The sequence below is a fragment of the Dromiciops gliroides genome, chromosome 1 (genome assembly GCF_019393635.1).
Source record: "Dromiciops gliroides isolate mDroGli1 chromosome 1, mDroGli1.pri, whole genome shotgun sequence".
NCBI lineage: Eukaryota > Metazoa > Chordata > Mammalia > Microbiotheria > Microbiotheriidae > Dromiciops > Dromiciops gliroides.
The window spans coordinates 729,397,905-729,421,791 of NC_057861.1; the positions used below are offsets into that span (position 1 = coordinate 729,397,905).

The 23,887-nt window shown below is 40.3% G+C and overlaps 1 protein-coding gene across 2 annotated transcripts in view; it reads left to right on the plus strand.

The window, feature by feature from the left end:
* FRMD4B (FERM domain containing 4B) overlaps positions 1 to 23,887 on the plus strand; it is a 367,590-nt gene that overhangs the window by 284,824 nt on the left and 58,879 nt on the right. For both annotated transcript variants that reach the window (XM_043977894.1, XM_043977893.1), the window contains 3 exons: positions 1,773 to 1,829; positions 2,862 to 2,884; positions 23,436 to 23,519. In XM_043977894.1, coding sequence (XP_043833829.1) covers positions 1,773 to 1,829; positions 2,862 to 2,884; positions 23,436 to 23,519 — 164 coding nt within the window. The remainder of the gene's footprint in view (positions 1 to 1,772; positions 1,830 to 2,861; positions 2,885 to 23,435; positions 23,520 to 23,887) is intronic.

Consider the following 23,887-nt stretch of genomic DNA (forward strand, 5'->3'; position numbering starts at 1 on the left):
CACTTTAAAAAAAAAAAAAAGAGTCTCTTGCTCCCACCCCTTTCCAGAGGTTGGAAGTCCACAAGTGTTGGGCAGTGCACATTTTCAGATTTTTCAATGTATTTATTGGTTATGCTGATGTTTTTTCTTCTATTTCTTTTCTTTTTTCTTTTTAATCCTATGGGATGGCTTTCTGAAATGGGGAAGGAGAGGGATTCTGGGGAAAACTATGATAATGGTAAAGAAAAAGCCATCAATGAAAACTTTTTTAAAGAGCCTATTTTAGAGTTACTTGATTACTGAGGATGCAAATTCAAACAGTTACCTCTTTTCTTAAAGAGTTTACAAGCTGGTAAGCATGTGTATTGGGCAGGAGGTGGAACCAACACATTCATACACAAATGAGCACAAAATAAAGTTATATTAGAGAAGAAGGCAATAGTCACCAGGAGAAACCAAGAAAGGTTTCATGCAAAGGTGGATTTGAAGGAAACTGGGGATTTCAAGAGGAAGGAGGGAGAAGGGACTGGGGTCCAACTATGGGAGGTTGGCTCTGGCATTGGAGGACTTGGATTAAAATCTCATCTGTGATCCTTACTACCTTGGTGACCTTGGGCAAAAACACGACCCCCCTGGGCCTCAGTTTCCTAGTTTGTAAAATGATATTAGATATCATCCCAGGTCCCTTCCAGTTCCAGATTTATAGTCCTACATTATGAGGCAGCTAGATGGCTCAGTGAATAGAGTGCTGGTAGGGTCAGGAAGACCTGAGTTCAAATTCAGCCTCAGACACTAGCTGTGTCACCCTGGGCAAGTCACTTAACCTCAGTTAAGTGCATTGCATTGGAGAAGGAAGTAGCAAACCACTCCAGTATCTTTGCTAAGAAAATTCCCATGGACTGTATAGTCTACAGAGTGAGGAAAAGTTAGACACAACTGAACAATATGAGATTGAATGACTTGTCAATACAATGGATAGTAATCAGGAATGTTACTGCAAATCCTGTCTCTTTCCACAGCACCCCTCATTTCTCTACTTCCCACCTTCCCTGAACCTTCAATATTATATACAAATCATTTAAGGGCTACTAAAGCAACCAGACCAGGTATTTTTTATGCTCCACCTTTCTTTTTTTCTGTCTGAAGGGTGAGAAAACCATCTCTCAAGATTTAAATTCCCCAAACTGCCCCATCCAAAGCATCAATGGCAAAGAAAGTTCAATAGGCTAGATGCTTTTGCTATATTTATAAAAGCTACATGGTATGTTTTACTTGTGAGGTTAGACATAGTAATTCAATTGCAGAGGTGTGTGTGTGTGTGGGGGGGAGTCCTGTAAGTTTCATTGTTCATGAACTCCGTTAACCTATACTGCAAAGAGAAATATTATCTTGAGGAAACAGTTGAGAGCCAAGTAATCTGGCAAAACCTGCAGGGCTTGAAAAAAAAAAGGAATTATAGGAGTAAAAGAATAATTCACTTTTAGGGGACCTGGACTTTAGGCATCAGTTCCAGGTCTGTCTCTTCCAGAATTCAGCTCCCCGATCAATTTGCCTGGCTCTGGGTTTTGCTAAAAATCCCTGGCCTGGGTGATAAAGCTTTACTTGGGTTATTTTCTGTTGTTCTCCTCCCCTCTCCCACTCCCCCCGCCCATGCCCACCGCAATGGTATAGTCCACGGCTGATTGTAAAGGGGAGGCGCTGAACAGTGACAGGGGCTCAGGCTGTGCGGCTAAGTAGTTGCAGCCCAGAAAGGTCGGTGGGATGATCTGTGGTGTTTTTTCCTTTGCAAACAGGGGCAGATCGAGGTAGAAAGCGAAACAGTCTTCAAGTTAGCAGCGCTCATTTTGCAGGTAAGAGTTTTCCACTTGCTTGATGATCTGTAGCCTGTCCCTTCCTCCCTCTTACCCCCTCCACTCTTCTTGCTTCCTGCAACGAAAATTTGTGTTTGTCCTAGTAATTAATGGAATATTAGCCTTTCGCTTGCAACCTGAAACTCGAGCCTATCCTTATAGTTGGATTTTTGAGTCCTTTGCTTGCAGCGATGAATCTTATGAAACATCCCAGTAGTGTTCAGTTTACCAAATTAAAAATGTGGGTCCCTGGTTTTAGCACTGAACATTGCCCGAGTAGTAGTGTGAGCCGTGTGTGTGTGTGTGTGTGTGTGTGTGTGTGTGTGTTTAATCGAATTGTAAACGTACAAATTTAATCTCCCGGGGGAGTTAAACAAAACTAAGAGCAAACTCTTGGAAAAGAACTTCTAAATTAATTTTGTGGGGCTCTTGGTCTTCACAGTTGTTAATTTCTAAGTACAACGCTGACAATTAATTGAAATACAATCACCTTCGCCTCTCTTTTGAGTCAGAGTGATCGATTACCCTTTAACCCTCGAAGATTCTAGGAATCAGAAAATCCGTCTGTTTTCATGCTGCATTAGGAATTAGAGACGTACTATGTGTTTGAGGCTTGGATCCCAGGGGCTGGTGATGCCTGTTCCCACCACTTGCATACAAATGCATTTAATCATCCGGACTTTGAGAAATGAGACTTAATTATTAGTGCTTTTTCACCAATTCTTGTCTCTCCATTTAACAATAACAAAACCTGGCTGTCTGTCTGTGCCAGATTCTCCTCCCTCCAAGCACAGCCGGAAGACGCTCCCTTGTTTGAAAGCATGCATGCTTCCCTAGGTCCTAACCTTTGCTAACTCTGCACTGGAGGCTGTACGGTTGGGGTATAGAAAGTAGTACTGGTGTGGTGGGGGGATGGGGAGAAAGGGCAGAAAATAACCAGCACAATTCTTCTGATCTATTTGATGTTATCCTTAACATTTGAAATAGAAGGAATCATTTTAATTTTGTTTTCTTTCCCTCCCCCCCTCACAGGAAGCCAAAGGAGACTATACCAGGTAATGCCTCTCTTTTCTTATGCTAAGGCACACTTTACTGAGGTGAGAGGGTATGCTTGTGGAACTTTGCACGTAGTTCAGCACTGTTTAACCCCCGCCTTTACATTTGTTCTTTGGGGGAGGGAAGGAGTAGGGGATGAATTGGCTGTAATCAGGAATAATGATGGGGAAGATCAAAAGATATCAGTGAAATTTTTTTTTAAGTGATTGGACAGAAGAGCTTCTTGTGGGTAATAAAGGGAATGGAGTGGCAGCAAAGTCAATCAGAAGGCCAAATCAAAAAAGGGAGGATTATCTCCTGAATTCCAATAGAGAGAAATCTGGGCTTTCTGTGACTGAGGTGGGCATTTCCTTGAAGGCTGTGCAGCTTTTGTTGTTGTTTTTGAAACCTGGGTGACAGTTCATTGCAATCAGAAGGCCCTTCTAGGTGGGACCTAAAACAAGACAGTCATCTAAGGGCTTTGGACAGCAGTGGCTTAAAAAAAAGGCGACCCCTTAACAATCCTGCCTTTGAGAAGTCTTAATGTATGCACTGTAACATAAAGTTCCCTCAGCTGCTTGGGAGTAGATCTGTCTGCTGCTTTCTTTTGCAGCTGCCCGTCGGGGGCCTCGCCCTTCATACACTTGACCTGACAGTTGTATTGTTCCCTGGTGTGAGACTGAGAGGGACCGCTCTCCACAGCCGGCGGTTGCATAATCACTCTCTGTTTAGCCCGGGAATTTATTTTCTACCTGTAGAGCTGCTTTTCACTAAAGCAGTAACTGAAAGGGGGAAAACTGTTGAGAGACTGGAGGGAAAACTCTTCAATTAGAGCCAGCTCTCACTGACCAAAGGCAAATTTCAGAAGACTGTCTGAGACACGTTAATGTTTTACTATTCACTGACTTTATACACTGCCTATTTTTGTCAGCCTCCCAACAGTGTACTTTGAAATACAGATGACTCAAGTAACTGATAACAGAATTAATGGTTTCCAAGTTCCAAGAGGTCAGCCCTGTCCTTGGGGACAGTGGAAAAGAATTGGGTTTGGAGGTAACAGGCAGATAGGCGAGATGGCCCAGTTCCTGACTTAAGCCAGGCGATTTATCATTGTTGTTGAGTCCGTTCAGTCCTGTCTGACTCTCCTTAGCAAAGATATTGTGGAGTGGTTTGCTATTTCTTTTTTCCAGCTCATTTTACAGATGAGGGTGGACTGAGGGTTGAGTGACTTGTCTAGGGTCATGCAGCTAGTGTCTGAGGCCATATTTTAACTCAAAAAGATGAATTTTCCTGATTATAGGCTCAGTGCCCTCTCTACTTCACCAGCTAGCAGAGTTAAAAATCTGCCTTTATCTTCTTTGGAGCTGGTACAACTCTGGAGAAATCACTTTTAGTCTCTCTCAGCCTCAGTTTTCTCATCTGTAAAATGGCGCATATAATCATACCTATCTCAGAATTGTGAGGTTCAAATGAGAGAGCATATGTAAAGTGCTTTGTAAACTATAATGTTGGGGTAGAAACACATTTTTGTTATTAGTTACAGCTAGCTTAATGCATATCTACCACTTGGTATGTATCTCATTTTGTTCTTTGTACCTCCAGTTTGGGGCATATATTAGCACTTGAGTAGACTATTAGTGGCATGGAAATCACTTGACCTTCCTGGACTTGAGTTCCCTCATGTTAAATGAGTGGAGGGTGGGTGTAGAATATGGATGGTAACCTCCAAGGTCCCATCCGGGTCTAAATCTATGAACCTACATTTCATTTAAGAAGCTTCAGGGGCAGCTAGGTGGCACAGTGGATAGAGCACCGGCCCTGGAGTCAGGAGGACCTGAGTTCAAATCCAGCCTCAGACACTTAACACTTACTAGCTGTGTGACCCTGGGCAAGTCACTTAACCCCAATTGCCTCACTAAAAAAAAAAAAAAAAGAAAGAAGCTTCAGTGCTAGTTTTGTTTTGTGGGGCAATGAGTTGACTTGCCCAGGGTCACACAGCTAGCAAGTGTCAAATGTCTGAGGTTAGATTTGAATTCAGGTCCTCCTGAATCCAGGGCCAGTGCTTTATCCACTGCACCAGCTAGCTGCCCCCCGGGGTGTGTTTTTAAAGGGGGGGGGGAGAGGAAGGGAAGGAATAAGTGCCAGAAAACCTTGAATTCAAACCCTGACTGCCAATTGTTTGTTGTGTGACCTTGTACAGGTCACTTGCCCTTTGGGCTTTTCTTTCATTCTCTTGTTCACCACCGATTGAGTGATCTATAAAATGATGAGATTGGGCTAGATCTGAAGTCTTTATGACAATAATGTTTTTAACTGCATAAAGTACCTAGGATTCCAAAAGAAAACAATTATATTGAAATAAAGTTAATCTTTTTTTTTAAGTTCATGGACCCCTTGAAAGTGAGTGTTTTGTATTTTTTACTATGTTGTAATTACTGGACAGCATTTCATCCCAGCCCTCCTCCCATCCCATACTTGGGATTTCCAAGCTAAGAGGTGATCAGTGTGATCAATGTATGGGAGACTCTGTACTATATGTACCCTGAGACTTGGTGTCTGAGCAGCTCAGTACTTAGAGAAGGGCTTACTTGCATCCAATCGCTTATTGGCTCTTCTCTTTAATCAGTGGTAAATGCTTCCTTGTGACAACTTTCCTTGATCAATTACTGTGACTGTCTCCATTTTTTAAAAAGGGTATTTAAAAAACTAATTCTAGTTCTTCAAGGTTGATGCCTCAGCATGAGAAAAGATTTACATGGTCCTGTGCAAATCTGTGGGTACTTTTATTGGATGAAGGGGAATAAAGGCCATAAAAAAGTCAGTAATTTAAAACTGTTTGAATTGTTTGCCTAGTTCATTTTAGCCCCTGGATAACTATATTCTTTCTACTTCTGATTTTTCTAAAAGAATCTTCAACTCAACAAATGTGTATTAACCTTCACCAGATGCCTGTAGAGTTCTAAGGACTAGGGAAGGAAGGAGGAGAAATTAAAGAATTCAAGGCTAGTTAGATGTCAAGACACACGTGGCAGGACACCTCAAGACAATGTTATGTGTGATCATTATTAAATTCCAAAACATTGATAATAAGTCTTTTGGATAGGCAGGAAGAGGGTAATGCTGGGTGGCTAGGTACGTTTCATGGAGGGGGTGGGATTTGAGGTTGATCTTGAAAAATAATTATGGTGTGACTAGACAGAATGCAAAGCAGGAATTTTTATCCCCATTGCTGCCCTCCTGGTAAACTGATGAAAACTATGTTGCCCTTCTCAGAAAAATGTTTTTAAAAGCATAAAATCAAACATATTTTACAGGATACAATATGTCAGATGCAGAATTCCAAAATAAAACAATTATGGTGAAATACATTTATTAAAATCTATTTTTTAAATGGAATCCAAGGACCCCAGGATAAGAACCAGAGTAAAGGCTACATCTTGATCATTTTGCAATTTTCACTGGTAGTGATCCATCTTTATTTGGGAAGAATTGTCAGCATTTTAGGTCAGGATGTAACTTCAGAGGTCATGTAGTCCTGTCTCCTCATTTTACCCAGAGAGTCATCTCTGTCTTGTTAGCACTGAGGTTTGGAGTTTTTGTTGTTACTGTTGTTGTTACTGATGTTCCCTGCTGGGATTTTTAGCAACTCCCTCCCCCAATGCAGATAAATTACTTTTCTGGAAATTTTAGTCTTCCAGAGTTTGTTGCCTGGAGCACTGAGAAGGTTAAAGTGATGTGCCTAGGGGTTACTCAGCCAGAACTTGTCAGCGATAGCACTTAAACCGGTTTTGTGATTGCCCGGCTGACCCAGGCCACCTCTCCTTTGACAAGTTACTCACATAAAATCAAGAACCTAAAAGATCTCTTCATCCCACTCCTCTGCTAGGCTGTCTGAGAGCCCATTTCTCCAACAGTTAACATTTCTACCCTGGCAATCCAATAATACTGGATAGAAGTTAATTAAATTGCTGGAAGGACTTCCATTTTCTATTAAACAACTGACAGTTTGGCTTTCCAAGTTAGCCAGGGAGCTTCAGAGATAACTACTGACCAATGGGAGTAACATAACACAGACAAATGTAGGGAATTCCTGAAAGCTGACACATCTGTGAGACAAGGATTTATCTTCAAACCCTTAACAAAGGAGTTAGTAAAAGGAGAGTCTAAAAAATATATAGCCTTAAAGACAGAATTTACTGCCTAACTCTAGGGGGGGGGGTTCCCCCTTCCTTTCTACCTGTAAGGAGGTAGGCAGAAGCTTTTTGAAAGGCTATACAAGGAAGTTCACACCCAACTTCAAATTGCTGGGGAGGCCCCCAGAAGTTCCCACTTTCATAGCTTTTTCCTTGGGCTCTGGGAATTTCCCATGGGAATAGTAAAGCTTTACGAAGAAAGTAGGAGTTTGTATTTCAAAGCAGGAAAATTAGTGATTGGGGTGCATCTCAATCTCTAATTTCATCCATCACAATCTGAGAGGAAGGACTGAAAATGATCACTATTTCTTTGTTTCAGGATCTGTTTTCCTTGGTAGCCTCAGGCAAAAAGAACGAGGAGGCTAAAACTTAATGGGAATCGTTTTCAATCCTATCTCTGATCCAGTAGAAATCCATCAATATATGGCATGTTTGAAAACACACTTCAAATAATCACATTAGTCTTTCCTTAAGCCCCTAATGCTATTTCAAAAATCATATGGTGCCCCAAAAGGTTAGCTTAATAGTGAGGATTCATAAATCCCTGCTGTACTGTGTTGGCATATTGATATGATTGCCTTCTGTCAGGGAAGTCAATGACACACCCCAAAACTGACCCTGTATTTTATCATGAAAATGACCTGATGATTTTCTTCTCTCCTTTCTCATTATTGGTTTTGCTTGGACTGAGTCAGGAAGCCCTAGGTTCAAATCCTTCCTCTGACATTTACATTTACCAGCTCTGTGACCCAGGACAAATTGGTATGGTAAGGGAGTTGGACTAGATGGTATCTTGGGACCCTTTCAGCTCTTAATCTATGGCACAGTGGATAGAGCACCAGCCCTAGATTCAGGAGGACCTGAGTTCAAATCCAGCCCCAGACACTTAACACTTACTAGCTGTGTGACCCTGGCAAATCTCTTAACCCCAATTGCCTCACCCAAAAAAAGAGAGAGAGAGAGAGTCCAAAGAAGAGCAGTTTCCATTGGGGAAGGGAGTTCCTCCTTCTCAGAAGTAGTTTTTGGTCAAAGTAAAACTACAAGAAAATGATGAAGTGTTGTTAATCCATTAACTAAAGGAAAAACTGGTATTTATCAAATATGGTGCAATGGTCCAATAATTAACTAGAGTCGCAGAAAAGACATGAATTAAAATCCTACTGGTCATATCCTACATGCATGACCTTGGATAAGTCCCTAAGGGGAGGCTAAGTGGACCTGAGTTTCATTACCTATTAAATGAGCTGGCCTCCATCTCTGAGTTTGATTCTATGGATTCTGCAGCTTAAAGTGCTTGTATATATTGTCTCATCTGAGCAAATTAAAAATCTTTCTCAAAAAAACTTGTACAAAACCCTTTCTCAAACAATTTGTACAATTATTACCTGATTCATTTATTTCTAAACTAAGGGTTTTGAAAACTATATTTGATTGTAGTTTCTTCTTCTTTTTTTCTTTTTTTTTTCTTTTTTTTTAGTGAGGCAATTGGGGTTAAGTGACTTGCCCAGGGTCACACAGCTAGTAAGTGTTAAGTGTCTGAGGCCGGATTTGAACTCAGGTCCTCCTGACTCCAGGGGCAGTACTCTATCCACTGCACCACCTAGCTGCCCCACTGTAGTTTATTCTTAAACTAAAGATCCATCATTTTGAATGCTACATTTCCAATGCAGATGGAGAATGAAAAGGTGCCCTGTAAAGAAGCAGTGAAGTTCTGTCTGCCTCAGTTTCTCATCTGTAAAATGGAGATAATAATATTAAGATCTACCTCCCAGGGTTGTTGTGAGAATCAAATGAGATAATATTTGTAAAGCACATTTATAAGCCTTAAAGTGATATGCAAGTACTGGCCTCATATACAAGAGCACTGATTCTGGAATCTAGAGGAACACAAATCTACCTGGGCAACTTAAGTGCTTGGTGACCATGGACAAATTCATTTTACTTCTATGGGCCTCAATTTTTGTCTTCTTTTAAATGAGAAGGTTGGACTCAAATCCTGTAGACTCTAAGGCAGTGAGAATAACACCCCTATTCTATAAACCTTTATAAAGGCTTTACATATTTCTCTCTACAAAAGCAGGGAGAACCAATTCTAACTTCATTTTAAAAAATCCTTTTGTTGGCCATAGGATCCGAGTTTTAGACTTTGGTAGGGGATTTGACTGATGTGTTGATTTTGCTGAAATTTTTTCTCTTTAAAAATTTGTTACAAGAGATGCTTCTCCAGGTAGGATAAGAGGGAAGGGAGAGATTTGAAAATGAGTATGATCTTTTAAAAGTATCAGTAAAAAAATAATCAGCAAAGTCACTTCTGTAAAGGAAGTAATTAGGGGTCAGCTAGGTGGCACAGTGGATAAAGCACCAGCCCTGGATTCAGGAGGATCTGAGTTCAAATCCGGCCTCAGACACTTGTCACTTACTAGCTATGTGACCCTGGGCAAGTCACTTAACCCTCATTGCCTCACAAAAAAAAAGAAAAAGAAAAAAAAAGAAAGTAATTGGACTAGATGACATCTTCCCATCTAAATCTGTACTCCTGCCCCGCCTCCCCTCTTAAACTCCCTTTGACTAGACCATTGCCTGAAAAAGATTCCTAAGGTTTAATCTTCTCTTGTTGTTTTTGTTTGTTTTTGGTGGGGCAATGAGGGTTAAGTGACTTGCCCAGGGTCACACAGCTATTAAGTGGCTGAGGCTGGATTTGAACTCAGGAAGATGTCTTCCTGATTCCAAGCCCAGTCCTCTATATACCATTGCACCACCTAGCTACCCCTGAAGTGATGCCAAATAAGCCTAAAGAAAACCTAAGAAATGTTATCATCATATCTACAATACCATAAATATGACATCTATGTCTATAATATTGATTATTTTCTACACTACTTGTGTATGGTATGTGTTTCTAGTTCAAGGAAACCACAGAACTGATATGCTTTCCATTTTGTTCTTTATATTCAGGAAGACAAAAGAACCAAGAATAACAAAACTAATCCAGTTTTTGTGTGAATCCAAAAAGCCCATGTAAACTCATATATCTTTGCTAGAAGGAGATCTCATTTTGGGGTGACATGTGCCCTTTGAATTTATAGAATGAAAATTTTGATTCTTTTTTGTTTTTTACATCAGTCATTTAATATACACACACACACACACACACACACACACTCACTACACCTACCTACATGTGAGCCTTTGCTTGTTTTTGTTTTTTGTTTCTTTTTGCAGGGCAGTGACAGTTAAGTGACTTGCCCAGGGTCACACAGCTAGTAGGTGTCAAGTGTCTGAAGTCAAATTTGAACTCAGGTCCTCCTGAATCCAGGGCCAGTGCTTTATCCACTGTGCCACCAAGCTGTCCCATTTTGTTTGTTTGTTTTTGTTTGTTTTTGGTGAGCCTTTGTATGTAACAACAACAAATCTAAAACAAAAGTCAACCAATCAGTGATAGGGTATGATAGGGTATGCAACATTCTTCACCCATAGTCCATGTTGCCCCATTTCCAATTCCCTCCCCTACACCTAAAGAAAAGTCAAGTGTTTGCCTTATCTCATCTCTCTGGTCAAGATTGCTGGACCCTTAAATTTTTCCTGTGAGGGAATGCATTTGAGGCAGAGTGGTTACATATGGACTTGGAGCTACCAATTAATCAACAAGTATTTACTTGTTTTGTTTTTGTTACTTGTTTGATTTTTTTGCAGGGCAATGAGGGAGGATTAAGTGACTTGCCCAGGGTCACACAGCTAGTAAGTGTCTGAGGCCAGATTTGAACTCAGGTCCTCCTGAACCCAGGACTGGTGCTTAGCCTTTGTTTCTCCTGTAATGTGGGGCTCATGATATCCTTTTCTTGAGAAGCCTACATGATATAACATCAGCAAACCTTAAAGTGCCCTATTAATGTCAATTGTCATCCTTTCTTCAGTTTTCCCTTTCTTTCCAACACAATGCAGTCATCCCTAATTACATCACAGGGGTTAGCCACAGGGAGCCCCCTCAATCTAGAACAAAGCTTCTTAAACTGTGGGTCATGACCCCAAATAACTGAATGTGGAGGGTTGTAAAAAGTTTGGCAACAGTAAAAGGTTATGTATACTATTTTATATTCCTATATACCTGTGTTTGCATAAAAATTTCTCAGGCGAAAAAGGGTTGTGGGTGGAAAAAGTTTAAGAAGCCGTGATCTAGAAAATCTGCGTAAAAGTTTTTGGCCCTCCCTTCATAACAGAAAAAAAGTTGTGTATATTTATGGTATTAAAAGATAAAATATGTTGATATTATACAATGCTATGCATATATTTTATGCATGTCTGAGTTTATAAACTTTTTCTGTGTCATCTGTTGGCACTTGCATGTTGTCTACAGCTTCCACATAAACTCCCCCCAAATTCCCATTTAATTTCTTATGCCAACACTTGATATATCAAAATCACGATGGGGCAAGTCGTGATGTGGACAGGACAACTATTGCAAGCCAGATGGACCATTTTCTTGCTTAGCACTCCTTGCTTTGAGGTAGATGAAGAATAGAAGTGAGAAATAAATTAATATGGCAGATAAATTGGACATTCCTGTTTGGACACAAATGCCTGTTAGAGGAATCTTTGGAGGAGCCAAGAGAATCAAATGGAGGCTGCTGTTTTTGGCTAGGAGCTTCCATTTTGTCCTCTCCATTTAGAGTTCCTATAAGAAACAACATTAAAAAAAATAGCAGAGGTCCACAGATGTAGGTTGGGCATGAAAATAAGCTATAGACAAAAAAATTACATTGGAAGTTCAGGAAGAAAGCATAGGAAGGTCTGAAAATGTTATAGGCAGAAAAAGAAAAATAATATATACAATGCCCCCAATAACATAAATGACAGAAACACTAAAAGAAAACTACATGAGTGTGATGACTAATTGGAGTCCATAGAAGAGGTGAAGAAATTTACCTCTCTCACCTTTCTTTAGAGGAGTGGAGGACTATGGGTGCAGACTGTTACATTATACTGTCAGGCAAAGTTAACAAAGTACCTATTGGCTAGCCATTCTTTGTTACAAGGAGAGGATACATAGAGCCTCATTGTGTTTACTTGAGCGTGGTGGAAAGGGATAGTTTATGTGAAAACGCTGGTTTAAGAAACAAAAGGCACCAACAAAACTTAAGGACAAGTTGAAGACTAGTAATAATTCTTCAAATTCAAAATAGAACCACTACTGTTTTCCTTGAACCCTTTAGAACCAATCTAGTTCATATTTGAGCCTTAGACCTTAGAAGGAGGCCTTCACATTTTTTTTCCAGTACTGTGACTGATTTAAATCCTTTCTCTAACCAGGGGACTAATGTTCTTTCATTGGGTTTTAGGTATTAAAAAAACAATTTGCCAATAATAATGTCATCTGAAAAAAGTCAAAATAATAAGGCTTGGGAAGTCTATTAAGATGCTAAATAATCTAGAAACATTATTGTTTAAAAAAAAAAAACTGGAAATGTTCATCATGGGAAAAACTAGAATTAGAGTCAGTGCCTGGGTTCAGATCCTACCTCAGCCAGTCAGTTAATCAATAAATATTAAGCAGCTTCTATATTCCAGACAATATCCTGGGTTCTAGAGATAAAATACTGTCACTTCCTACCTCTATGAACTTGTGTGAGTTTTGGCTAAGTCACTTAGTTTTGTTGTGTCTCAGTTTGTTTATAAGACTCTTATGGAACTTAAAATGGGGAGTGGGAGATACAGGATTGTTTTATGGATTATAAAAACCTCTTAACAGTGAAGTCATAACATACACCCCTTCAGTCCTATTCTCACGGCTGACCGTGGCCTGGAGTTTACTCTGGTTTCTTCAAAGTTAGGCCATCAGTGTCCAAAGTTCAGCTGGTCTTGCCAGGCTGGATAGAGGCTTGAATAGAATATGAAACCAGGGATGGGCAGTATGGCTGTAGTCCAAGGTCTGGCCTAAAAGCAGAGAGGAGGATCTTTCCTAGATTGTCCACAGAGTAATGGATTTTCCAATAACAGCAATTCCAACCATAGAAGAGCTGTGACCTAGGTTTTCTTGGGGGAGGGGGAAGAATGAGGGGGGGCGTGAAGAGAAAATACTAAGGAAATCAATCAAGCAACGTGTATTAAGCATCAACAGTAAGCAAGGCACTAAGCTAAGCACTGAGGATGCAAAGACAAAAGTGAAACAGACCATCCCATTCCTCAAGGAATTTATATTCCAAACATACTGTAATTATATACAGAATATATACAAAATGGATACAGGTTGTTTTGGGGAGAAGGGGGCTCTAATAGTTGAGACAATCAGCAAAAAAGTTTATCAGTCTTTCAGTTTCTGAAATATGACTGTGACTAATAACTAGATCAGTTTATCACCATCTAACCTGCTACAAATGCCTTCCTTCCTTTTTTCTTTCTTTCTTTCTTTCTTTCTTTCTTTCTTTCTTTCTTTCTTTCTTTCTTTCTTTCTTTCTTTCTTTCTTTCTTTCTTTCTTTCTTTCTTTCTTTCTTTCTTCCTTCCTTCCTTCCTTCCTTCCTTCCTTCCTTCCTTCCTTCCTTCCTTCCTTCCTTCCTTTTCTTTATCCTTTCTGTCTGTCTTTCTTTACCTCCTTTCTTTCCTTCCTTCCTTCCTTCCTTCCTTCCTTCCTTCCTTCCTTCCTTCCTTCCTTCCTTTCTTCCTTAATGGTGTGACCAATAGAGGGCCAGCCTTATAGTCAGCAAAAGCCAGGTTCAAGTCCTGCTTTTGACAGATCCTAACTATGACCCTAGACCAGTCACTTTGGGTACCCTAAGCACCTCCCTAAGACTGTAGCTTATGGGTGATCTGTTCCTGATTGACATCTATGAAAAGTACAGAAAGATGTTAAACACTGGGAACTTCTTTATACCAGTGAAATGGGGATGGGGGTGAGAGAGAAGGAGAGGGAGGGAGAGCACACTTTTTTAAAAAAGAGGAAATTTAAGCTGCTGTTGGCTGACATCAGCAGCCAAGAATGATGGCGTTTATAATGAACTTCAAGCATAGCTTTATCTTGGCATGTGGAAGACATTAGATGGAGAGAGAGTAGAAGTGGGTCTTCACTGCCAGTCACATCTCCAGGGGTGGAGAATGTGAATTGATTTTGGAGACCTCATTGCTTTATTAGGAAGGTGTAAGGAATACTCAATGAGAGTCATAAGCATCTTATTATATTACTAGAAACTGAGCAAAAAGAACACTTCAGCAGCCATCTTAGGCCGGACCTTCTTGATTTCTGTTGAGAGAGTTCTAACTTCTCATTTCTGTTGAGGGTGTCAGTTGGGAATCTAACTGTTGCAGTGAAGGGTTTTCAGTGTGTTGGGGGGGGGTGAAGTGGAGGGGGAGCTGTTTGGGGTTTTCCCCTTTATGATAGCACCTTTATTTATTTTTGGTGAGGGAAAGAGAATTGTAGATCTTCAAATTTCAGTAGGAAGGGATTTTAAAGGCCATTTAGGCATCTAGGTGTCATGATGAGCACTGGATGAAGAGTCTGGAAGACTGAAGTTCAAATCTGGCCTCAGACACTTTCTGACCCTGGGCAAATCACTTTAAAAAACAAAACAAAACACACAAATGTTTTCCTGGACAAGTCGCTTAACCCATTTGCCTTAGTTTCTTTAACATAAAAAGGGGATCATTATAGCACCTACTTCCCAAGGTTGTTGTGAGAATCAGATGAGAAAATACTTGTAAAAAGTACAGTGCTGGGCATATAGCAGATGCTATATAAATGCTTATTATTGTTGTTGTTATATATAGTCCCATCCTCCCTCATTTTGCAGATGAAGAAAATGAGGAGATTCCCGCCCCCCCCCCCAGGTTAAGTGATATGCCTAGGGGTACACAAGTATTCAGTGGCAGAGCTGGGATCTGAACTCTAATCCCCTGGGTTCACATCCTGATTGCTTCTTACTAATATGAAGGGGTCTGAATTAGATGTTTGCTTAAGGCCTTTTCCAGCACAAAATCTGTCATTCTATGGTCCCTGGAGATAACTACTTAAAAAAAAATTCTGATAAGAAAAAGTTATGAAAGGACAGAGTAACACTGCCGAGAAAGTAAAGAAGATCTAATAAATACTATTAATTAACACCACTAATAAGTGGTAGCTCTAATATTAAATTCTAGTTCTCTAAGTAAAAGCCCAAGATTAAAAGTTTGCCAACCCATCCTGGTCTTCCTGTGATCTGCAGAATGTCCTCCATTAATGGGGCACCAAGGGCAGGAAAGGGTACAAGTCTGGTCACTGCAATGCTTAATTTCTTCCTGGTATTGCTACCATTCTCACTTTCTATCCCTTGCCATGGCTCCTTCATCCCCTTCTAGTAGTATTGAAAAGACTGTCTAGTGAGTGACTTCCCAATCACCAAATGCAAAGGCCTCTTCTCTGCCCTCATCCTCCTTGACTCTGCAGCCATTGATCAACACCATCAAACCCCCCTCTCCCTTTTTCCTAATACTCTTGGCTTGCATGACACTGGCTTCCTTTATCTTCTTCCACCTGTCTGACTCGTAGTCACAGATTTACACCTGGAAAGTACCTTAGAGAGGTGACTGAGTCCAGACACCTCTTTTTACAGACGAGAAAAGCCCAACTTCTGTATTGTCTCCCAATGAGACATTAATCTAGGATATGACATGAGATATTGACAATGAATCTAGATTCCACTAAAACATACTTCCTTCTGCAGACCTGTCCTGATCTTCTCAGGTGTTAACTGCCTTCTGCTGAGCCCTCCAAGGCTGTTAGTGTACTCCTAATCAAATGATCTTGCATCTGATTTGGATGAGTTTGGTATTTCTCCCCATTGGGAGGTAGGGTAGGATTTGTTTCACTTTTTTACCACTTTTTTTTTTCCCTTGAGGACAGGAATTCTGTCACTTTCGTTCTTGTATCGACATGGTGAATAACAGTGCTGTGTTTTAATTCTGTGAATTTTAACAAATGTATTAAGCATTAGGAGTGCTTAAAAAATGTTTGCCTGCTTGATTCCTGCATTAGCAGTCTCTCTACTAGATTGGATGCCCATCTCTGCATTTGGTCAGGCACTCTGTTGAGTATGGCTGAGCCTACTTAACATTTCTGGAAACTTTGGGAAATGGGGAGGGGGAAGCTTTGGGATTTTTTGTTTTGTTTTGTTTTGTTTTGTCAAATTGAAAGAGACAGAGGCACTAATCCTGCTGCTGGTTATGAGAAACTTGTCTTCTGTAGTATCCCTGCTGGAATAATCAACCAATAACTTTCTGTTAAGTAGGTTATCCAGGGAAAGCAATATGCATCCTGGGTTCCCTAGTGCCTATAGATAGCATAAGCAGACTGTCATCCTTAATGATAGATCAGATGCTTCCTCTTCACCTCTTTGGATCCCCACCCTCCTTTCAGACTCAACTGGGATGGCATATCCTAAAAGAAGATTGTCCATCACCTACCTACCCATCTTGTACTTATTATATGAGACAATGCCATATATCCTCTATACGAGAATGTCAATTCATCAAAGGCAGGGTTGTCTTATCTTTGCCGTCCCCAAGGCCCAACAGAAGGTGTTAATATGTGCAGAGTGAGTGGATTGGTTAATATTACACCTGATGGTCTAGTTACTTTGATTGCTCCCTTTGGGTTCTTCTGGTCATTAATAATAGGGACCTCAAAGATTTTTTTAACAAGCCTCCCAGCAAAAGAAGCTTAGCGGAGTGGGAGAGGACAAACATGGCTAAAACCATTGACTTGACAACTTTTTCTCATTGGCAGAGCTGTAGGGGGCAGGGAATCTTTGGCCAGCCATCAGTCAGTCAGCCAACAAGCATTTTAAAAAATGATATTTACGTACCAGCCTTTGTTCTATGATGTATGAACCCAAAGCCAAAAACCCCTTCCTTTGGAAAGCTTATATTCTAATGAGGGAAGACAATACTTACATGAAAAGCAGAAACAAAGACAAAGTAACTTGGGGAGGGGGGTAAGGCTGGCAGATGAGGTAGGGCAGGGTCATGAAAGGTGTCATGTAGATCAGGAGTTCTTAATCCAGCCTCTTGTGAACTTGGTTTGTTTATTTTTAATATTAAAGCTGTGCTGAGACTTGGGTATTTTGCTCATTGTATTTCAATAGAATTGGTTTCCTTTGTGATCCTATGTATTTTACTTTGTGCATTTAAATACATTCTGAGAAGCCAAAGGGGGGCCATGACAAAAAAAGGGGGGGCAGAACCCTTTGTGGAAGGTAAAGATACCTGGGGACCGAGATGGGGAGCACATTGCATGGGTAGAAGGCCACTGTCGATCCTTTTCACAACATAAATGTCCTCTTGACTATTTGATCCGTGTTTGTTGCTTGCCTGCCTGTTAATGGAATTGTACAAATGTTGCAGATGAAAGAGGATCAGTTCATCTACCTCATTTTGGCAGTTGAGCAAACTGAGGCTTGGAGAAAGAAATAGATTTGCCCAGGGCCACTCAACAAATTAGTTGGTTTTAGACTTATACTTTGAGGCCCATTGGTTGCATCTGTATAGTGGTGTCAATTCCTATTGATGGCATAGGAATTATAACAGGTTGTGAAACAATCAGGGTTAATCCTGAGATACTTTTTAACTAGGCTGGTGATACGTTGCTTGTTATTTCAAATCTTTGTACTTGTGAAGGTACACGTTACCCAGAAGGTGCAGATGTCCCTTTGTAGGCACCTAGAAGTTGGGCTTTGAGATCCCCACAGTAATGAAGCTTTTGCTTTAAGAGAGCATTTGTTTTTTAACTCTCCTGTTTAGTCTCCACTCGGGACAGAATTGTAGGAGGCATATAGGCAAAAAGCGAAAGAGCTCTATTTCAATTGCATTCTATATAGGAAACGTTAAGGCCCACAATTTGCTAATTGCATGCACCGCCATCATCCACTAGAGTGTTCCCCCTAGCATGGCAGGTGGCTAATTGTGCCTGGGAGTGAATAAGGGAGCCTGCAATTAGGCTGGAGCAGGTGCACATATTTGCTGGGGTGGCTGTTTGCTCACAAGTGTTTGTGGGCCCCAAATTTTGCACACTGAAGGAGAAGGCTGTTTTCCTCAGTCCTGGCATCTTTTTTCCACGCATCTTTTTTTTTTTCCACGCATCTTTTAAAACTGGTATTAACAGATGTGACTCCCACCCAGGCCTCCATAGTCAGTGGCATAGAGACTTCATTTTTTATGAGAGGAAGAAACAGAAAAGGAATCAAATGGTTAAAGAGAACCATTTTCCCTTATTACCTGAATAGTATAACCACTACCACAACAATGGAAGGAATTCTGATGTTGGTGGGTAGGGATAGCCCTGGATTCAAATTCCTACTCAGATTTTTTTTTTATCAGCCTTGTGACCTGAGGCCAATCACTTAATTTCTAGGAGACTCAGTTTCCTCATCTGTAAAATGGGAACGATAGCATAGATTTAGAACAAGAAGAGACTTCAGAAAGCATCTAAACTAGTCCACCCCCCTCCCCATTTTCAGATGGTGAAGAAGGGTACCGAAGAGGTTAAGTGATTAGCCTGAGATCATAGATACATTAAGTCTCAAAGCTTGCATTTGAACCCAGCCTGTCTTACTTCAAGTATAATATTCTTTTCCCTGTACTAGTTCCCTCCCCCCCCCACCCAAGGGTTACTAACTTATTCAAATGAGACAATGTACTTGAGATACTTTACACATCTTAGAACATTATATAAATGCCATTGATGTATAAATACCTAGTTGTTCCATGTTCCAGACTATTTGATTCTAGACAGCTTCGTGTCCTGGATCTAAAAGGGATTTGGGGAGAAGATCAGATAAAATGCCCCAGAGTCAGGTTTTTTCTCAATTGCGCATCCTTGTTATGATGTGGGAATGATTCTTTTGTCATCATTTGGAACAAGTGATCTGCCTAGATTTAGAGGAACAATTTTCAGGCTGGACATAGATAAACCAAGGGCTCATGCTCTCACTATTCAAATGCACACTTAAAATAACTTTGATGTTTCCATCAGAGCTCAGGAATGTTCTGTTTGAGGGTAAATTAATTTCCTGGGTGTTGGTGGGAGTCAGACATTTCCGTTTGGCTTGCCAGCCCTTATGGGCCCTGGATGCAGAGAAATCAGCTTCCGGGTCCACCTCTAAACTTGCCTGCCACTGTAAACCTGAGCAAGTCACTTGTCCGAATCACTCACATTGGTGTGGCTCCCTGGGTCTCCTTCCTCCGCTTAACACAGTCCCTGGCATGTAATAAGAGTTTATTAAGTACTCTGCTTATCTACCTATCTAGGTGGTACAGTGGATAGAGCCTTATTATTGGAAGTTGGAGATTAGAGTTCAAATTCTGCTTTTAAAGACTTAAGGTCCGATTAACCTCTCTCAGGCTTCTTAGTTACCTCACTGGGTGGTTGTGAGAATCAAATGAGGTAACACATATAAATGCTTGTTGACTTGACTCTGAGGAGGAAGAAGAGAAGTTGTGGTGGTGGTGGTAGTAGTAGTAGCAGTAGTAGTAGTAGCAGCAGCAGCAGCAGTAATGATAGTGGCAGTAGCAATAGTGGTGGTAATAGTGGCAATAGTAGCAGTGGTGGTATTAGTAGTAGCAATGATGGTGGTGATGATAGGTGATGGTAGAAGTGGTGGTAGCAGTAGCAGCAACAATAGTGGTGGTGGTGGTCACAGAGGTAGTACTACTTAGCATTTACATCATGCTTTATGGTTTGCAAGACACTTTAAATATTATTTCATTTGATCCTTGCTACTACCCTGTGAGGTAGGTGCTGCTTCTTATCTCCATTTTACAGATGAATCTCATGGTCTTTTCCATGACATTTCAGAAGAGATTAAGTCTGTGTTGATTAGAAAGATGAGAAAGTTTCATCTTTGTGGAACATTGATTCAAAAGACAGATTTAGGATGAAAATCTAAACAGAAACCAGTTAAGGCAAAAATGAAATAATCCTTGCCCTCAAAGAGCTTACATTTCTATTACTCAAACTTAAGTAGATTAGGATCCCAGGAAGAGATAATGAAATTAAATATATACCCTTTGGATCACTAAAGTGAAATAGAATGTTTCATATACAATAATGGGGAAGTTTGCAAGGTGGGGGGAGGTGAGAGAACTTTAAGGGGGAGAAACTAATGAGTTCTGTTTTTAAACATAATGAGTTTAATATGTCCAGATGTCCAAAAAGCAAGTGGAGATGTCACCCTGGAGGTTAGCAGAGAGGTTAGGGCTGCATAAGTAGATCTGGAACTCATCATCATTAAATCCATGTGAATCATAAAAGTGAATGAGAATGTACTGAGGGAGAAGAAGGATGGTCCAGGGCAGAGCACTAAGGGACACCTTCAGTTAATGGCTGTAACCTGGAGGAAGATCCAACACAGGAGATTGATGGATTAGTCAAAACCCTCATTTTACATCAGTGTGTTCTGGGCAGCTGTCTAAGACTAAGGTACAGAAAAATTCAGACCTGATTCAGTAGAGTTTCATTATATAGGAGGAGTTCCCTATATCCTTGAAATCACAGGTCCTGTCCCTGTCCCTCCAGTCATTCTTATATAAGGTTCTGGGAACATAAGAGATGCTATGTTCATGTCTTTTTGTAAGGTTGACTCGTTTTTCAACCCAAGAACACAGATTTTTGCATTAATAGCCTTCTGACATGCAAACTTTCTGCATTTTTTAGGTTAAAAATGTGAAAGATAGTGCATAAAGTAAGTTAGGAAGGAAAAGAAATAGCTCTGTTGTGGGCTGGCAGATGACCTTTAAAACGAACAAACTGAATTATTGTATAGTTTGCCGTTTAGACAGCAGAAAACCAGTTTTCCTAGACTGTCAAACCATCCCACTCAGATCTGTAATGAATAGAGAGGCTTGTCCTCATGTTGTGGGGAGCTCCAAGTAACTTGATTTTGTTCAGGGATTTAGAGATCCAGATCTCTTGAAGGAAGGAAAAATTTGTACTCAGAGATTCCGGAACTGCCACTTCCTGGATGGACATATAACCTATCTCAGGGTTCAAGAAGGGGGCAGTTCAGTGGCACCGTGGATGGAATGCTGTGCCTACAGTCAGGAAGACTCATCTTCCTAAGTTCAAATCAGGTCTCAGAGACTTCCTAGCTGTGTGACCCCGGAGCAAGTCATTTTATTCTGTTTGCCTTGGTTTCCCATCTATAAAATGAGTTGGAGAAGGAAATGGCAAATCACTCCAGTATCTTTGCCAAGAAAACCCCAAGTGGGGTCACAGAGAGTCAGACATGACTGAACAACAAAAAGGTTTCACTATCTTTGCCCATAAAAATAGATCATTTTGACCAGAGCAGTTGTGTCAAACTGAAATAGAAACAGCATCCCTTTCAGCTACATATTGACTTAGAAAACTACATATTAACATTATTCATGTTTTATTATATTTTTATTTGTTCTGCTATTTTCCAATGCCTTCTTAACCTGGTTTGTGAAGTACTTTGGGAGAGTTTGACACCTCCAGCCTTGAGGACCTCTGAATCACCTTCTAGCTCAATCTGATCCTAGGACTTCAAGGAAAGGCAACAACTCAGATTTTGGGAGAAAAGGAGAGAATAAGCATTTATAGAGGACCTACTGTGTGCAGGCACTGTGCTAAGCACTTTACCAAAACCTTGAGATTTTTGAAATGCTTTGAAAAAAGACAAAATTGGAAATGATGATTATTGTATGACAGGATGAATCAAAATCCCCTCATTCTCCATTAGCCTTCTTTATTATCCATCAGCCTAGTCTCATGTTCAGTGGCCCAATTATGATCTCAATTTTGTTGTTGGCACAGGTGATATTTGCCCATCTCAGGACCCACATCCTCCATAAGGCTTTTTTAAAAATGAATTTTTTGTCACTTTTGAATTTCTATTTACTTTGCTGTCACCTTCCCAATACCCAAACCATCCCTTGTTGGTTGTTACAAAGCACATTTAAAGTAATATAAGCCACCACCTAGACTATGTCTGACATATGCCCCATTTGGCACCTGTAGCACACCACCTTCTACGCCAAGGAAGGTATACAGGATCAGACTTATGGAGTCATAACTGATCATCCCTTTGATCTGAATGGTTGTTTACATTATTGTGGTTAATTTGTTTATTGTCTTTTTGCCCACGTGCTTCTCTCTATCAGTTCTAACAAGCCTTTTCAAGTTTCCCCAAGTTCCTCAAATCTGTGGTTTCTTACAATGTAATCCCATTCCATTGCAGTCACATACTCTATTTTGTTCAGCCATTCCACAATCAAGTGGCATTCACTTTGTTTTTAGTATTCTGCTACAACAGAAAGTATTGTCCTAAATTTTTTTCTGTATGTTTGCCCTTTCCCATTAACAGTGATAATAATAATGATGATAGCTGAGATTTATCTGGCGCCAGACACTGTGCTAAGCACTTTACAAATATTGTCTTATTTGATCCTCTTTCTTGTGCCTCCTCAATCTGTAGCCCTAGGATTGATGTCAAAGGTTCTGAACCATTTCATCATTTTTCTAGCATGGTTCAATTTGATTTTTACCAATTCACCATTAAACCAACTATGTATGAGTGTTGGCTATCTTTTTTCTTCTTTGCCAGTTTACTGGATAAGGAGTGAACCCTCAGAGTAGTAGGAAGCTTTCCCTCATCATTCTCACTCTTATTAATCTCTTGCTGTTGTGAGATCTTAAAGTACTTGTCCAGACACATAGTGGGTGCTTTATAAATGCTTGTCAGATCCAACTGAGTTGTTTGACATGCTGCCTTATATTGTTTCAGGTGTCTTCTTTCATTAAGCTGGGCTCCTAAGGCATAATCCTTAATAATATTTCCTGACACTGATAATATTACTTTTAAGATTTACAAAGCATTTTACATAAATCTTCTGTATCTTGCTCTCTTCCCCAATTGTTATGTAAATAATTCTAGATGCCCATCAAATGCTTTCTGGATGACTGCATTATTATTAATAATAGCTAACGTGTGTATATAAGGTTTGCAAAGCACTTTCTATTCATTATATTGTTATCCTCACAGCTGCCCTGCTACCCTGCAAGGTTGATGGGGCAGGTATTTATAGATGAAGAAACCAAGACTGAGAGAGATTAAGTGATTCAACCAAGGCCCCACAGCTAGTAAATGTCAGAATTAAGTGTTGACCATGTAGCCCTCCCGGCTTAGCTTCTTTTGACTTCATCCTGCTGACTTATGCATTCTTTCTGTTTACTAATAGTTTTGCCCACATGAGACAGCTCAAAGAATCCCAGTTTTATGATATACTGCTGCATAAAAGAATCATTTCCCTGGGGCTGTTACTTTCATGATTATAAAGATCAAAAACATTTTATTTCTGACCACGAGGCTGATCATTGTGTCTTGCTTTTATTTTTAGTGATGACAATGCCAGGAAAGACTTAAAAACCCTGCCCGCTTTTCCTACCCAGACGCTTCAGGAGCACCCATCCCTTGCTTATTGGTAAGTCACATCAAGATGCAAACACAGTCAGTCAAAAAGCATTTGGTAAGAGCCTCTTGTGTGCCAAGTGCTGGGGATACAAAAATGGAAAGGAAGAGTCTTTACCTTCAAAGATCTTACAGTCTAATGAGGGAAGACAACCACAAGACCAACTTTGTGGAGAGCTGAATATTTATCATGGGATTGAAAATAGCAACCAACAAACAAACATAGAAAACATTAAGGGTCAGATGAGCTCAGAAAAGTAAATGGGCTATCAAGGAAATCAGGTAAATATTGGGACTTCCCAGAGAAATTCCTGTTCTTGCTTGACCTTTATCTAGCTCCATAGCTTTGTTGTAGACTTGCTGGAGATTGCTATGTAGCAG